The 15,895-nt window shown below is 45.6% G+C and overlaps 1 protein-coding gene across 2 annotated transcripts in view; it reads left to right on the top strand.

The window, feature by feature from the left end:
• The first annotated feature begins 1,415 nt into the window (after positions 1-1,415).
• slc26a5 (solute carrier family 26 member 5) overlaps positions 1,416-15,895 on the top strand; it is a 21,944-nt gene continuing 7,464 nt past the window's right edge. The window contains exons 1-14 of one of the 2 annotated variants that reach the window (XM_031869802.1): positions 1,416-1,579; positions 3,336-3,549; positions 7,914-8,053; positions 8,366-8,476; positions 11,631-11,812; positions 12,084-12,248; positions 12,421-12,656; positions 12,891-13,038; positions 13,563-13,676; positions 13,781-13,858; positions 14,103-14,198; positions 14,541-14,647; positions 14,863-14,932; positions 15,041-15,133. In XM_031869802.1, coding sequence (XP_031725662.1) covers positions 3,392-3,549; positions 7,914-8,053; positions 8,366-8,476; positions 11,631-11,812; positions 12,084-12,248; positions 12,421-12,656; positions 12,891-13,038; positions 13,563-13,676; positions 13,781-13,858; positions 14,103-14,198; positions 14,541-14,647; positions 14,863-14,932; positions 15,041-15,133 — 1,698 coding nt within the window. In that variant the 5' untranslated portion in view covers positions 1,416-1,579; positions 3,336-3,391. Of the gene's footprint in view, positions 1,580-3,332; positions 3,550-7,913; positions 8,054-8,365; positions 8,477-11,630; positions 11,813-12,083; positions 12,249-12,420; positions 12,657-12,890; positions 13,039-13,562; positions 13,677-13,780; positions 13,859-14,102; positions 14,199-14,540; positions 14,648-14,862; positions 14,933-15,040; positions 15,134-15,895 lie in introns of both variants that reach the window. The other variant, XM_031869803.1, reaches the window with a different exon arrangement.

Below are 15,895 nucleotides of genomic sequence, written 5' to 3'. Positions count from 1 at the left end.
ATGTATATGTGTGAATGAAATAAAAAAGTTATTGATAAATACATTATTTTATTTACAAGAAGGATAAATTATTGAAAATGAATTATTTAACATAGCAACTGATTGAATTATTAACTGATTATTAATTTAGAAAAACTATATTATGAAAAAGAACTATGAATGAATTATTGAATACATGATTGAAAAACTGATTAAAACTAAAACCTTTACAGTATATATGTCTGTATATACAGTATAATCCTTCTGGGTAGGCATTCTAGGCACGGGAGCAGCAAAGGAGGGGGGGGGGGGGGGGCAGCTGGTGACGCAAACAGGAAGTCCTCTGTTGCATAGGCCGTCTCATTTTTGTTTGCGTTATAAAGACACAAATATACCTTCATAATATGACCTTCATAAGGGAGCCCCGTGACCACACGTCAGGACATGACCCGGTGGTCCTGCTTTCATCATCCAGCTCCCTGCCCCCAAACAGACAGAGATCCACAAGAGACGGAGACCTCTCACTCGGACTACTTTTGAGTTCAATGTAATCAGACTTAGCTTTCATTATCGGCCCTATTAAGTACGAGAGCCTAAGAGGGCCAGATAACCCCAAATGGTCACTGTTTTGACAGTCAAGTGGTTTAGTAAAAGGTAGTTATGACCTAACCATGTTTTTCTGTTCCCGATCCTAGTCCACAAGTCCTTATTATTATTATTATTATTATTATTATTATTATTAATTTAAATGTGCCCTGCGATAAACTGGCGACCTGTCCAGGGTGAACGCCTTCGCCCAATGTCAGCTGGGATCGGCTCCAGCGCCCCGCGACCCTGAATAGGATAAGCGGTTTGGATAATGGAATGGAATGTATTACATTGCCTTTCATTATGCTCCAACATAACTGAATAAAATAAATAAAGGACAAGAGCTGGGTGTCAACATTTGTGCCATTTTTTTCTTCCCAATCCATCAGTTTTAAAAACGCTTTGCCTATGTAAGAAATTGTAATTGAACAGACGCCGAAAATTAATTTAACATGAAAGTTCATGTCCTTTTGAAAATAAGGGGGTTATCAGGGGAACATTTTGAAAATAGATTTTTTGATGAACAAAGAAAATTAACTTATGATATGCTGACACTTGCTCAACAACCATACATTTTGACTTAACTTTAACATACATCTTCCATATGATTATGACCCGAAAGCTAATAACTGCCAAATTCCCAGCTAAATAACAAACAAACACATATGTTAAACTGAAAGTCATGTGACATCAAAGCATTGGTAATCTGGGAAGGAAAGCATACGGCCCACGGCTTTTAGGACTACAAACTGGCCTAAATGCAAGAGAAGAGCGCATGCGTTAGGATCAACGCTCATATTTGCAGACCGGAAGACGAAAAGAAAATTCAGTGCAGAGTAACTCATCCTTTCAGCATAGCCTATCTGTGTATCATTACAGGTTGCCTCCGACTGCTGCCCTCCTCGAAGGACATTGCTCTAGTTAAACTTCAACCAACTCCAGAAGCCAGTTAAACTGTAACTTCATATTCTCCGTCAGCCAGCATTATCCCCACAGGAGCTGGAGTACGGAGGTACGAGTCCCGTCTTTACTAGCATCTTTATGTTAGCTTAAATGCTGAACTGTGGAAAACCCCCAAAATCAAAAAACTCTCCTGTCACAGCAAGGATAGTACAGTTGGACACTGGCTAATACCTGTAACCCGAACACTGCTGTTCATTTTTTTTTCTTGTTTTCTCACATTTCAAAAATATGAAGTCACCGTTTGTCCATCATCATCGTGTTAGCTAGCTAACGTGACGGAAAAGGGAAGAAGCGCGAGGCTCTCAACGTTTGTGAGTCAGAGATTGAATCGGGAAACACTAAAAAAAGAGTTTAAGTTACCTCTCTTTCTGGAACTGAAAACCCAGAGTTTCACTCATGTCAGGGTTAAGTAACTCACTAAACCTGCTCACTGAAACAGGCCCCACATTACAAATATACAGTATATATATATATATATATATTTATTTTACATGGTAAAACCACATACAACACGTATTACATCAAATCTGACAGACTTGCACAACCTAAGAAAACATTGTCGTCATCCATTCCTCTTGTAACTAAAACAGTCATTCACTCTGGGCAGCAGTCAACATCCGAGTCCAACTGCACTCTTTCTACATAAACCACAGACTTTACTCCATAGATGTGGATGAGGACGTGTGAGTTTAACTGGTCATTTTAAGTTCATGCGTTGGTCATGATCAGCGGTTCCACTCCAGTAAGGTACATATTTCTACTATTTTTATGTCACCAGACAACAAATCTTATTTTCGTAATGAAGTTGGATAATTGGTCGTGGTAATGCTGTCGAAATCCTAAATGAATGCTCCAACAAGCCTCTCCATCGTAATGTTTCAACAGACACACTAACCCCTGCGTGTAGTTATTCACTTTCGGTCCCTCTAGTAACAAGACGAGAGTTACAGTCATGTCTAATGTGGATGAATGTGAGCTGCACAGTGTAGACTATCGTTAACATAAGATGCATGTCCGTAGTCTTTCATATAAAACATAAGCGATGTGAGATAGCCTACAGAAGTTGAATCACAAGTTAATCTGTGTGGATCACAGCTTCCCACAGCTGACATTCATGTGTCAGCTGTGTTTGAGCTCATATGTTTAACTCACAGGCTGTATGGATGCATAGACAGATCTCAGATCGACTCCACATCAGATTAATAACGATATATATGATACAAATATAAGACAGACAACACAGCGTTTCTTAAAGGATTTATTGACGCAAGTATTTTGAACAGGCATCGACACCTACCACCAACTCTGTCATTCACTCTGGTCCTCGTTATCTTAACCACAGCCTCACGAACGAGTAGTCGATTTTCCAGCAAACTGTACCATTTATATTCTTTTCAAAAGAAATCGTAGAAACTATATGAAAGAGAGAGGAGAGGCGATCAACATGTTTATTTCTTGTTCATTCGACGTGGGTCCTGAAAGTCCACTCCTATGACACGTCTGCCTCACGCACTCGAAAGTAAACAGTTAATTCAAAACAAGTTAAACTTGCTCACCGGGACTTTGGAGAGAAATGTTCTCCACCCACCGGATCGTACTGTAAACTGGCATCACAAAACAGATATTTGCTAGAAATCTGTTAAACCATTTACTCAAAGGTGCAGCCTAGCAGATCCAACCGAAGCCTCTCTTATCAGCACAACGATGCACAAACGCACGTGCCTTGGTGGTTAAATTAGTGAACCTAAAGGCAAACCAGTTTGTGTTGGAACAATGATCACATCTTTTCTTTTGCTTCTTAGCAGACAGCAAGTGGAGACAGACAGATGATGAATGACACCGGAGAGACGGATCCTCAGTAATGGAGCAGGAAGAAGCCGCAGCTGGAGAAGAGGCCGACTCACAGATGACGTACAGGATAGAGCGCCCAGTCTACGATGAAGCCTTCATCAGGGCGCAGCTTCTCACCCACAAAGAAAACTCCACCACCCTCCGACAGAGGCTGGCACACCAGTTCCGGTGAGTTTATACTGAGCACCTGCCTCTGGATTCGTCCTGCTGAAGTGCTCTTAAGCAAATCATTGATTCAGTGGAGGTACATCCACACAAGTCAAACAGGAAATACTCCTACAGGGCTCAATCAAGTCTATGTATTTCTGTTTATGTAACTCGTAAAATTGGGTGCTAAAGATGGTAAAACATATTGCATCTGATAAGCAATGCAATAAAAAAAAAAAGAGACATTATAATTGGTAATGAAAACATGGAGCCATAGAGCAAATTGTGGGTGCAGCAAAGACGTCTGCACAGCTTTATGAAATGTAATCTAAATGTCTGGTATCCAGTCTTTTCTTTTTGCCATTCAAGATCTGAAATGTATTTATTTGTACAAAGAGAATATACAGCACACAGGCTCACAGCCGAGTACCATCATGTACTGCTCACATTCACACATGTTACTTTGTTGTTCAAATACTTTTATTGATTTCATTTGCTCAAAAATCTTGACATTTATGCTGACTAGGAAACTGCTGCATTTCTTTTACACTATTTCCCAAAATAATGTCAAATAAAAAAGAGCTGGAGAGAAAGGAAGAGAAATAAAAGGAAATGAAAATGGGGGGGGGCTGTAACTATCCATCCATCCATCCATCCATTTTCCTGCTTTACCGATCCGTCTGTCGATCTCCCGCTCCATCTTACCCTCACTCGTGAACAAGACCCCGAGATACTTGAACTCCTTCGCTTGAGGTAGGCACTCCGTCCCCACCTGGAGGGAGCAATCCACCGGTTTCCGGCAGAGCACCATGGCCTCAAATTTGGAGGTGCTAACTCTCATCCCCGCCGCTTCACACTCGGCTGCAAACCGCCCCAGTGAATGCTGGAGGTCACGATCCGAGGAGGCTAACAGGACCACATCATCTGCAAACAGCAGAGAGGCAATCCCGAGACCCCCGGACCTGACGTTCTCCACCCCCCGGCTGCGCCTAGATATCCTGTCCATGAAAGTCACGAACAGGACCGGAGACAAAGGGCAGCCCTGGCGGAGGCCAACACCCACCGGGAACGTGTCTGACTTATTGCCGAGAATGCGGACACAGCTCCTACTGCAGTTGTACAGAGACGGATCGCCCGTTGTAATGGGTCCGGCACCCCATACTCCCGCAGCACCCCCCACAAGAACCCCCGAGGGACCCGGTCGAAAGCCTTCTCCAAGTCCACAAAGCACATGTAGACTGGTTGGGCAAACTCCCAGAACCCCTCCAGTAGTCTTGCGAGGGTAAAGAGCTGGTCCACTGTTCCACGGCCGGGACGGAATCCGCATTGCTCCTCTTGAATCTGAGGTTCGACAAACGGTCGGAGCCTCCTTTCCAGCACCCTGGCATAAGCCTTCCCTGGGAAGCTGAGTAGTGTGATACCCCGGTAATTCGAGCACACTCTCTGGTCCCCCTTTTTGAAAATGGGAACCACCACCCCAGTCTGCCAGTCCATGGGCACTGATCCCGACCCCCATGCCACATTGAAGAGGCGTGTCAGCCAGGACAGCCCAACTATGTCCAGCGCCTTCAGCATCTCAGGGCGGATCTCATCCACCCCCGGCGCCTTGCCACCGAGGAGCTTTTTGACTACCTCAGCGGCCTCTGCCAGGGATATGGGTGAGCCTCCCCCTATATCTTCAGGCGCTGCCTCCTCTGCAGAGAACATGTTGGTCGGGTGTAGGAGTTCCTCAAAGTGCTCTTTCCACTGCCCGACGATGTCCTCCGTCCGGATTAGCAGTTCCCCCCCCCTCCTGCTGAGAACAGCCTGGGGTAAGCCCTGCTTTCCCTTCCTGAGCCGTCGGATGGTTTGCCAGAACCTCCTTGAGGCCAACCGAAAGTCCTTCTCCATGGCCTCCCTGAACTCCTTCCATGCCCGAGTTTTAGCATTCGCGACCACCGCAGCTGCAGCCCTTCTGGCCTGCCGGTACCTGTCAGCTGCTTCAGGAGACCCCTGGGCCAACCAGGCCTTGAAAGTCTCCTTCAGCTTGACGGCTTCCCTCACCTCCGGTGTCCACCACCGGGTTCTCGGGTTGCCGCCATGACAGGCACCGATGACCTTCTGGCCACAGCTCCTAGCGGCCGCGTCGACAATAGAGGCTTTGAACATGGTCCATTCGGATTCCATGTCCCCAACCTCCCTCGGGATGTGTGAGAAGTTCTTCCGGAGGTGGGAGTTAAAGACCTCCCGGACAGGGTCCTCCGCCAGACGTTCTCAGTTCACCCTCACTACACGTTTGGGTTTGCCGGGCCTTTCCAACCGGTTCCCCTGCCATCTGATCCAACTCACCACCAGGTGGTGATCAGTTGACAGCTCTGCTCCTCTCTTCACCCGAGTGTCCAAGACATACGGCCGCAAATCAAATGATACGATTACAAAGTCGATCATTGATCTCCGGCCTAAGGTGTTCTGGTACCAGGTACACTTATGAGCCACCTTATGTTCGAACATGGTGTTCGTTATGGCCAAACCATGGCATGCACAGAAGTCCAATAACAAAACACCATTCGGGTTCAGATCGGGTAAGCCGTTCCTCCCAATCACCCCCCGCCAGGTTTCTCCGTCATTGCCCACGTGAGCGTTGAAGTCCCCCAGGAGAACTATGGAGTCGGTAGGCGGCGCCCTTTCCAGGACCCCTCCCACCGACTCCAAGAAGGCGGATACTCTGAACTGCTGTTTGGTGCATAAGCACAAACCACAGTCAGAGCCTTGCTCCCCGCAACCCGTAGGCACATGGAGGCGACCCTCTCGTTCTCCGGGGAGAACTCCAACACAGCGGCGCTCAGCCGGGGGCTCGTGAGTATCCCCACTCCCGCCCGGCGCCTCTCACCCTGGGCAACTCCGGAAAAGGACAAAGTCCAACCCCTCTCCAGGAGCTTGGTTCCAGAGCCAGCACTGTGTGTGGAGGTGAGTCCAACTATATCTAGCTGGTACCGCTCCACCTCCTGCACCAGCTCTGGCTCTTTCCCCGCTAGCAAGGTGACGTTCCACGTCCCTAGAGTTAGTCTATGCTGCCGGCAATCGGCTCGCCCAGGCCTCTGCCTGACCCGCCGCCCGGTCTGCATTGCACCCGACCCCGATGCTTATCCCTGCGGGTGGTGGGTCCACAGGGGGGGGGGGGGGGGGCTGTAACTAATGATTATTTTTCATTGAATCTCCCAAGTCATTTTTTTTGTTTAATTGACTTATGGTTTAAAATGTCACAAAATATGATTTGATATTTGATGAACAATGATACAAAGCAGGAAGAGTTGACTTGATGATTGATCTAAATGTCAAAGTAGTCGATTACTTGTTGATGAAGAGTCAGCCCATTGATAAATTCATTTTATTTTTTAAGACATTTCTTTAACATAAATACATAAAAAAGTCAGTCCAGTGTGGTTCTCAGATGGATATTCACACATTTGATGTTATTTAACAGTCCCCCCCCCCCTCTCTGCCTGTGATTACCTGTCCTCTGGCTTGTGGTTGTGTTATGTGTGAAACACTGTTAATATGGTTTTCTTTTGAGAAATGCATTCAGAATGCTTTTTAAATCATTTACATTTCTGTCCTCCCGGTGTACAAACACACAACCCGTACTGTTATGTGACGTCTCCATCTAAGCTACAACAGCTCAGCCCTCGTAACATGTGGTGTGTGATCAGAGATATTACAGAAACATTTCCATGGACATGTGAACACAGATGCACAACATGTTTTCCAATAGCTGCAGTGAGGAATAAAGAGCAAGTCGTTAATTATAATACAGACGTATCTCTATGAAAGCTATGCTGCTATACTATTGCTCTCTACCACAGTGACTAACTATGACTCAGCAAGTATATTGCCGGTTTCAATATCTGTGACAATGGGGGCGAACTAATCAATACAATTCTATGTTTATGTACTACATCCATTATATACTTGAATTTGAATTCCTCCTTCATTTTTGACCAATTTGACAGTGCATGTAAAGAGTTTATTAATGACCCACTGGTATCAGAGCGGTACTCGATATCAGCCAACACTCAAAGCACAGGTATCGCTATCAGGACCGAAAAAGTCGGATTGATGCATCCCTGAAAAAGATGTGCTAACATATCGCTGTAAAGGTGATTAAATGTCAGGTGAGTGGAGCAACGATTCCCGTCAGTAATGAAGAAGATGATTGTGTATCACACGTTATCTGACCCAGTATGCCCTTTTATGGAGGCCAGAAACTAAAGTAAAAAAAAACATCATGGATTCCAGGAAGACTTTCTGTAGTTAAAAATATGCCTTTTCTGGAATGTGCCTTGAGAAGTCTGTTTTATTCTTATCTGTTAATTACAGACTGAATCCGCTTGTCTCCATTTTTATAGGTGTTCATCACAGAAGGCCAAGGCGGCAGCCTTGAGCTTTCTGCCTATTCTAACATGGCTGCCATCCTATCCGGTCAAGCAGTACCTGTTTTCAGATGTGGTCTCGGGTCTCAGCACGGGAGTCGTGCAGCTCCCTCAAGGTCAGTGACCGGCAGTCCTTTCCAGACATGCAAATCATTTAAAACATCAGATGAGGGGAAACCATTTGGAAGAGAAAGCCCTAAAAAGACTTTCAATGATTAATGAAGCCAGAAATGTTATGTATTCCAAGGTTTTGTACAGTAGCCACAAGCTACGTGTGCAATGACATGAGGGTTAATGTGTGAGGGGCCGGCTGCCTTCAGCTCCCCACTGTCTGTTTTGGTATCTCCGTAGCTCTGAGGTTGTGGTGCAAGCACTTGGCTTCTGGGACGGTTCCCTTTATTTATCTCTCCCTCTGCTCTGCTCCACAGGTCTAGCCTACGCTATGCTGGCTGCTGTGCCTCCAGTTTATGGTCTGTACTCGTCATTCTACCCCGTCCTGCTCTACACCTTCTTTGGCACGTCCAGGCACATATCCGTAGGTGAGAAATCAACTGAAAGCTTCTTACTTTTGGGTCATGAATCTCCTCGTAGCTGGTGTCTGGTGCCACCTGCTGTGGTTGGTGCTAATATGGAGCTTCAAGGAGGCAGCAAAAAAACAAAAGAGACACGTGACAGATCCCTTTCTATCTTTTGTGTCTGTGTGTGTTGTTCTACATTATATACCAAATGTGTGTCAAAAGGTTTTGTTAATGCACTTTACAACTGATCGTTCCCTGAGCCCGCCCCCTTAGTTACTGTCGTTATCCCTCAAGCTTTCTGTTCTCATGCGGCACAAACACTTTACAGTAATAACAGTGAAACATTGGTGATTGCACCAAAGTTCCAAGGAGAGTCAGTTTTTCTAACCCTTTCCAAAGGCAAGTGGAAGGAATGAATGAAACAGTGTGTTTATCTGCTCTAACATGAGCAGCATTGGTTAGCATGCCCAGCTAACTAGCTGACCACCTATAGTACTATACGGGCACTTTTTCCAAGGCCAAGGACCACGTTGTTAACCAACTTCATTATTTTGTTGGGTGACAGGTTACGTTAGGCTGATGTTAGCAGCTAAATAAGCAGACCAGCCACAGCTAATGACATCTGCCAGCAGCAGCTGTCATTTCAGCCAGAGAAATACTGTCCCGGCTAGAGATGAGAAGTCGACCTCTTGTTTCTAAAAAAATGTCATGAGGACGATTACTAAAAACTGTAGTTTGCTCAATGTTTCACTGTTATTACTGTAAAGTGTTTGTGCCGCGTGAGAACAGAAAGCTTGAGGGATAAGACAGTAACTAAGGGGGCGGGCTCAGGGAACGATCAGTTGTAAAGTGCATCAACAAAACCTTTTGACACACATTTGGTATATAATGTAGAACAACCTGAACTCTTTAGGAAAGAGGTTCCTGTAATTCTCTTACCTCATGTTTTTTGTATTTTAAATAATAAATCTGCCACTACTTTAGAAAGTGATCAACATAACAATGCTAATCCTGTGTTTGTTCTAAATGAATGGTGGATGCTGTTAAGTTGTAGTCAGTCAGTGGGCTTTTCACCAGGCCAGGTTGCTTTCAACACTATGATCAGCTGAAGCTGCCTGTTGCTCTGTCCCACACACCAACGGGCTACAGCACTGCTCTGGGTATCGGCTCAATCAACTATCTGAAGATTCACAAGTAACACTCCGATCAGAATTATGAGATGGCATGTGGAGGAAATGTTTTCACTAAGTTGTGATAACCGTGTCCTCAGCTGACACGAGCAGCAGGATTGTGACATTTCAGTGACGCCACTCCTGACATCCCACCCGTCTCCTGACATCCCACCCGTCTCCTGACATCCCATCCCACTTGGAAAAGAAAGTCATCTCGAATGTCAAAGTCCATCTGACTAATGGACACAATAAGCTAAACCTGCTCCACCGTTTTGAAACATAAGGTCTGATGTGAAGTGAACAGCAGGAAGCAGGTGGGTGCACTGTAAAACGCTGCCTCTGCCCAAAAATGAGCCTGAGAGCAAGTTGCTGTGGAAATGATGACCCCTTAACTTCTGGCAGAGAGTGAGAGGGAATAACTGGGCTGCTGTTCAAGTGCTGGGCAAGATGGCCTTTACACTCACACTCACACACACACACACACACACACACACACTTAAAGTGCATGACCCCACAGTCACACTGGACTGGATTATCTTACTGAACGGCAGGACGAGAAAACCAAACACGCTCCAAGATATGTTGCTATGGTGATGGAATAGAATATATTAAATATAACGATTTAGTGTCTACTATTTTATGCAGTTATTGTAGTATTGCATGTAGCTATAAAATGCTTTTTCTTAATGTTCCATTGCAAACTTTTACAACCTTCTCTGTTGTGAGGGAGATACTAACATCCGGCTGTGAGTTCCGTCGTGGAGGACGACAGAAAGTTCAAATGTTTTCTCTTCAGAGGCCGCGCCGTGTACCATTACCGTTGCCTGTATTCTCTGCTTACACAACCTAATTGAACCGGTTTGGTTAGGTGCTGCTCTTCCCCCTGTTTCCTGCAGTGAGGGCCAACACTGATAAGAGACCGTGTACCTGGGCGACTGGCCAAGTCATGACCCAGTTACAGTGAATGCAAAGCTGTATCTGCATTTATGTATATCCTATAAGCGTGAATCCCCTCGCTCTAGCTCTGCTTTTATTATAAGGTGAGAATATAGGAGGTAACGGGTACACGTTTTATACAGCCGTCACAGTTTGGAAGTAAATCTGTTGCTGAAACACAGATGTGACTGTGCTTGTTTGAGTAAAAGCTCTTATTACTGTGTTTGTTCCCTCCTGCACTGTATATCAAGTGCTGGTGGTGGGAAAATGTCTTGAGGTGTTCTAATCCCACCTCGCACGCTGTTAACTTTGTTCATATTTATCCTGGTCTAAATGAACGGTGGTCTTTAGTGTAGTCTGTGGCCTTTTCACACTGCCAGGTCGCAGTCGGTGACAACAACAGTGTGTTGAGCTCAAGCTGCCAACCGTCTCTTTCCCCCACACATAGGGGGTCAGCTCAATTAACTAACCATAGAATCACGAGCTAATTTACTAGTTTTTGCCTGTCAATGCACATCCAGCGTCTTCCAAGTACACAGACTTGGATGGGCGGAGAAAATGGCGAACTTTGAAGAGTATAAAAGATCCAAACATTTCCTCGTCGCGATTCCACGTCGGCTCACATCCGTGTGTCCGTCGTTGCGGAAAGTTTAGGAGGCTTTAGGAGGTGTTCGATCTGAGCAGCAGGATTTAGAAATTCACCCGCTTGACTTCTTTGTTTCCAAGAAAGGGCTCCAAGCAATCTCAAATGTCAGCTCTAACCTTTAAGTCAATCTGACGATAAACCGAACCTCAACCTTTAAACAAAAGACATGATTTGAAGTGAACAACAGAAAGCAGTTGGCTGTGAAAATGATGACCCTTAACTTCTGGCAGAGAGCGAGACTGAATAACTGGGCTGCTGTTCATGTGCTGGGCAAGATGGCCTTTTCACTCAAAGGGATACTGCCCGAATCCACAGTTACAGTGGACATGATACTGTTCAGAACCAAGCCTGCTTCAAGTACTTCCACAATTCAGCCACAATGCGTTGTGACAGATGACTGCTCTGTTTGTGTGATCTGCAGGCACCTTTGCAGTGATAAGTCTCATGATTGGGGCCGTTGCAGTGAGGGAGGCCCCAGACTCCATGTTTTACGTCCTGCCCACCAACGGATCCAACGCATCCACCGTCCTGGACGTGGAGGCTCGTGATGCCAGGAGGGTGCAGGTGGCCGTCGTGCTCACGACGCTGGTGGGAATCATCCAGGTGAGCCTCGAAAAACAATCCGCCGCACTCAGCCGGCAACTGAAAGCTGCTGTTGATTTGGCCTTCAACCCCCCCCCCCCACATGGCATCTCTTCATCCCAGTAAAGTGATACAGCTTGCTGAAATCTTCTCACACTCAGAAATCCCTGTTTACCCAAAGCGGCAGCCTGTGTGAATCACTGTTGGCATATCAACACCTTGATTTCATGTTTTTATTTGAAACAAAATGATGTGGCTTGTTCTTATCCCCTTACCTCTTTCTTTCTTTTAGTTTGCTTTAGGTCTTCTCAGGTTTGGCTTTGTGGCGATCTACCTTACAGAGCCTCTGGTGCGAGGCTTCACTACAGCTGCTGCAGTGCATGTCGTGGTCTCTCAGCTGAAGTACCTGCTGGGGGTGAAAACACAGCGCTTCAGTGGGCCCCTCTCTGTCATTTATGTACGTTTCAATAGCTTTTTTAACGGTTTGTAAGTGGAAAGAGCGCAAGAGGTGCCTCCTCAATTGGGGATTTGGGAGATTTCGTTTTTTTACTGCCTTTTTTTCTAGGTGTGGTTTTGTTGTGCGTTTGCGATGATTGTATGCATCATAAATGGTTACACTCTTGCCCCAGAGCGTCAAGGCGGTACTCGGTGACATCACCAGCACCAACATCTCCACCGTCATCCTGGGCCTGGCGTGCATCGTCTTCCTGTACACGGTCAAAGACCTCAACGAGCGCTTCAAGAAGAAGCTGCCCATCCCCATCCCTGGAGAGATCATTGTGGTCATCGTGTCAACCGGCGTCTCGTATGGACTGTCCTTATCGGGCGACTACAAAGTGGATGTGGTTGGGAAGATACCAACCGGGTAGGTTGATGCATTCTCATTTCTGGAATTTAGAGTGTATTTCAGTCGTGGGAGTTTACAACTGGGAGATCTGGATCTAACCAAAGAACTTTCGTAGATACGTGTCATATGTTAAATGCATTGATTTTGTAGTTTTAGGCTCTTTTTCAAGCCGTAAAAGGAGCCATCGTAACGTTGCAGCCCAAAAAAACATTTACACACCGGGATAAGAAGTGTTATCTTGTGTATTCTCAGGCTTCTCCCTCCTGCCGCCCCGGAGTTCTCTCTGCTCCCCAGTTTGGTCACAGACTCCTTTGCTGTAGCAATTGTTGGATTCTCAATGGGCATCTCACTTGCCAAGACCTTCGCCCTGAAGCACGGCTACAGCGTGGATGGCAACCAGGTGAGTCTGGACATCTTGGGCCACGGACACTTCCCTGACAATCTGTGCGCTTACACGCACGTATGGTGGACATGCACCAAATCCGGCCAACAAACGGAAAGACGTGGTGGAACCCAAAACGGTGCGGTTTGCTCCGGCAGGTGGACGAGGCTTGGTTTTGGCTCAATTGTTTTCAACATGGCGGCCGGGGGACAAACTTTCTGACGTTACAGCTAAACATTACACTGAAGTATGTTTCTGACAACATTTGATCCGAGTTTCTCGAGTCTGCTGCCTTGCGATGGACGCACTTCATTTGCCTAAAGTTGAGTTTGATTATGCAAATTGTATCCACCATGCAACGCACGGTCGTCTCTCTTGCTCTCCATAGAAGATGAATAGGATCCGTCATCTTCACATACGTCAACTGATTTTGTGTGTCTCCTCTCATCGGTGCCTAAGGAGCTGCAGAACACTTTCACATTTTTTTTTCCGTTGCATTTATTTGAATGTTCTGGGATAAAACCTTTGTGTTCTGCTTTCAGGAGCTGATCGCCCTTGGCCTGTGTAACTTCATCAGCTCTTTCTTTCAAACCTTCGCCATCACTTGCTCCATGTCGAGGAGCCTGGTGCAGGAGAGCACTGGTGGAAAAACACAGGTAGCACTTAGACAGCAGTGGTTACGCTATCTCGCCTGACTGAATTGGTGTTGTAAAACAACAATTAGAGTGAGACAATGTTGACACAGTCTTTGTGTATTCAGATCGCGGGGCTGCTGGCCTCTCTCATGGTGCTGCTGGTGGTGTTGGCCATTGGTTTCGTCTTCCAGCCGCTCCCTCAGGTGGGTAACGCTGCCGCTGATGACACACAGCTTCCAGCTTCCTGTCTGGCAGCTCAGCGTCACAAGTGGAGCTGCAGACACTTCTTTCTCTTCTTCCCAGTCTGTTAAACAAATAGTGGCTGATGGCTCCACTGATACAGAATTCAAGTCACAAACACTAGTTAATGGGTCACGTTTCACCTCGTGAAGTCTTTTCTAATGTCTTCTTGTATTGTTTTGTTCTCCTATCGGTTCGGTTTCCCAGACTGCACTGGCTGCCATCATCATGGTGAACCTGCTGGGCATGTTCAAACAGTTCAGAGACATTCCTGCGCTGTGGAGGACCAGCAAGATCGAACTGGTCTGTCAAATCGAGCTCAACACAATGAAAATGTTACTGTGCAGTAGAGTTCTTCACCGAAAACATATTTGTCTCTTTTCTGCCATTCTTGAGGTATGAGTCCAAAAAATATGGTCTTGCTCTCCAGCGGCGCGTGGCATCTGAAAATATCTTGTAAAACAGGATAACCTGCTTTCTTTTACTGTCATGGTCAACCTGGGAAAGAGAGCCACGTAGAGTCATCCACGATGTGATTGTAGATTTGTAATCTTTCCTTCTCACGTTGAGTTTTTTCTCTCTCTTGTTCCCTTGTTTAGGTGAGGAAAGAAGGTTTAATTCTGTGTCTTTCTTTTTCTCTCTCAGGCCATCTGGCTGGTGGCCTTCGTGGCGTCTGTGCTGTTGGGACTGGACTACGGCCTGCTGGTGGCCATCGCATTCACCATACTTACAGTCATCTACAGAACACAGAGGTACTGATTCTACCGCTGCTTGTCTTTAGTCCGAACGTGTGTTTATTTCTGTTACCATAACTTCATTATTACCTACATTCACTGAATACACTCAATGCCACACATCACAGCGTGTCAATACATGTGTGTAAACTGCTTTGGGTGGTGCTCCAAGGGTTACAACAGAAGACTTTAATGCAAAGGTTGTGTTTTTCACCTTTCTCCGTGTCTTCCAGCCCAAAAAGTGCCATTCTGGGCCATGTTCCCGGAACGGGGCTGTACTGTGATGTGGATGAGTATGAAGAGGTGAGTCTGTCACAAGAGAAAACACCAAAGTCTGAACCCAGGTTAAACATTTCACATCAAGTCTGTTGGTCAGAACTCTAACGCCTGTGATCTGTGTTTGGTTCCCAGGCGGCTGAGTATGACGGGATTAAGATTTTCCACTTCAACTCCTCAATCTACTTTGCCAACAGTGACCTTTATGTGAACACCCTCAAGGAGAAGGTAATCCAAGCTGTGTGTTCATTAAGTACTGCGCAGAATGTAAAAGAAACCCGATCCCCTTTACTTCTGTTGAACAGAGGAACATTGGAAACACTTCTATCAGTGGAAGTGAGCTGTTTCTATCAGGCTGTTTAAGGTGCAATGAAGTCTGGAACTGACAAACACGATAACTATGTAGGTCATCACTACTGCTGCTACCCAGAGATATGTTAATGTGTGAAGATAATTCCGTGGCTGGCAGATTGCCTGTTTAAAGATGTGAGCAAACAGTTGTTACATGACAACACAAAGAGAGGTGAAAGGAGGAAGACAACATGCTTCTAGATATAATCTGACATCAGGGTGCTGTTCTTAGTATGTGGATGACCAATGAAGTTATCCTCAGAATACTGATGATTGGACATGAGTGTGGATATTTGTTTTTTTTAACACTATTTAAAAAGTATCCGGGACTGTTGTCAGAGCAACAAGTCCTTAAAGGGATCATTTGGATGTTTTGAAGTGTGGTTGTATGAGCTACTTCTCCGTAGTCAGAGTATTACCTGCTGTAGATGGAGATTAGAAGAGCAGGCAGGAGTACCAGCACAAGAGCAAAGCGATGTACTGCTGTGGACGTGTTTTAGACACCTAAACATATATCAGTTTTAAGTGTAGGTCTACAGGTGCTGGTCATATAATTAGAATATCACCAAAAAGTTGATTTATTTCACTAATCCCATTCAAAAAGTGAAACTTGTCTATTATATTCATTCATTACACACA

This window comes from Anarrhichthys ocellatus, unplaced genomic scaffold (assembly GCF_004355925.1).
Source record: "Anarrhichthys ocellatus isolate YVR2014 unplaced genomic scaffold, GSC_Weel_1.0 scaffold49, whole genome shotgun sequence".
NCBI lineage: Eukaryota > Metazoa > Chordata > Actinopteri > Perciformes > Anarhichadidae > Anarrhichthys > Anarrhichthys ocellatus.
Note: the sequence above shows the minus strand (reverse complement) of the source record. Positions and strands in the feature narration are given on the sequence as shown.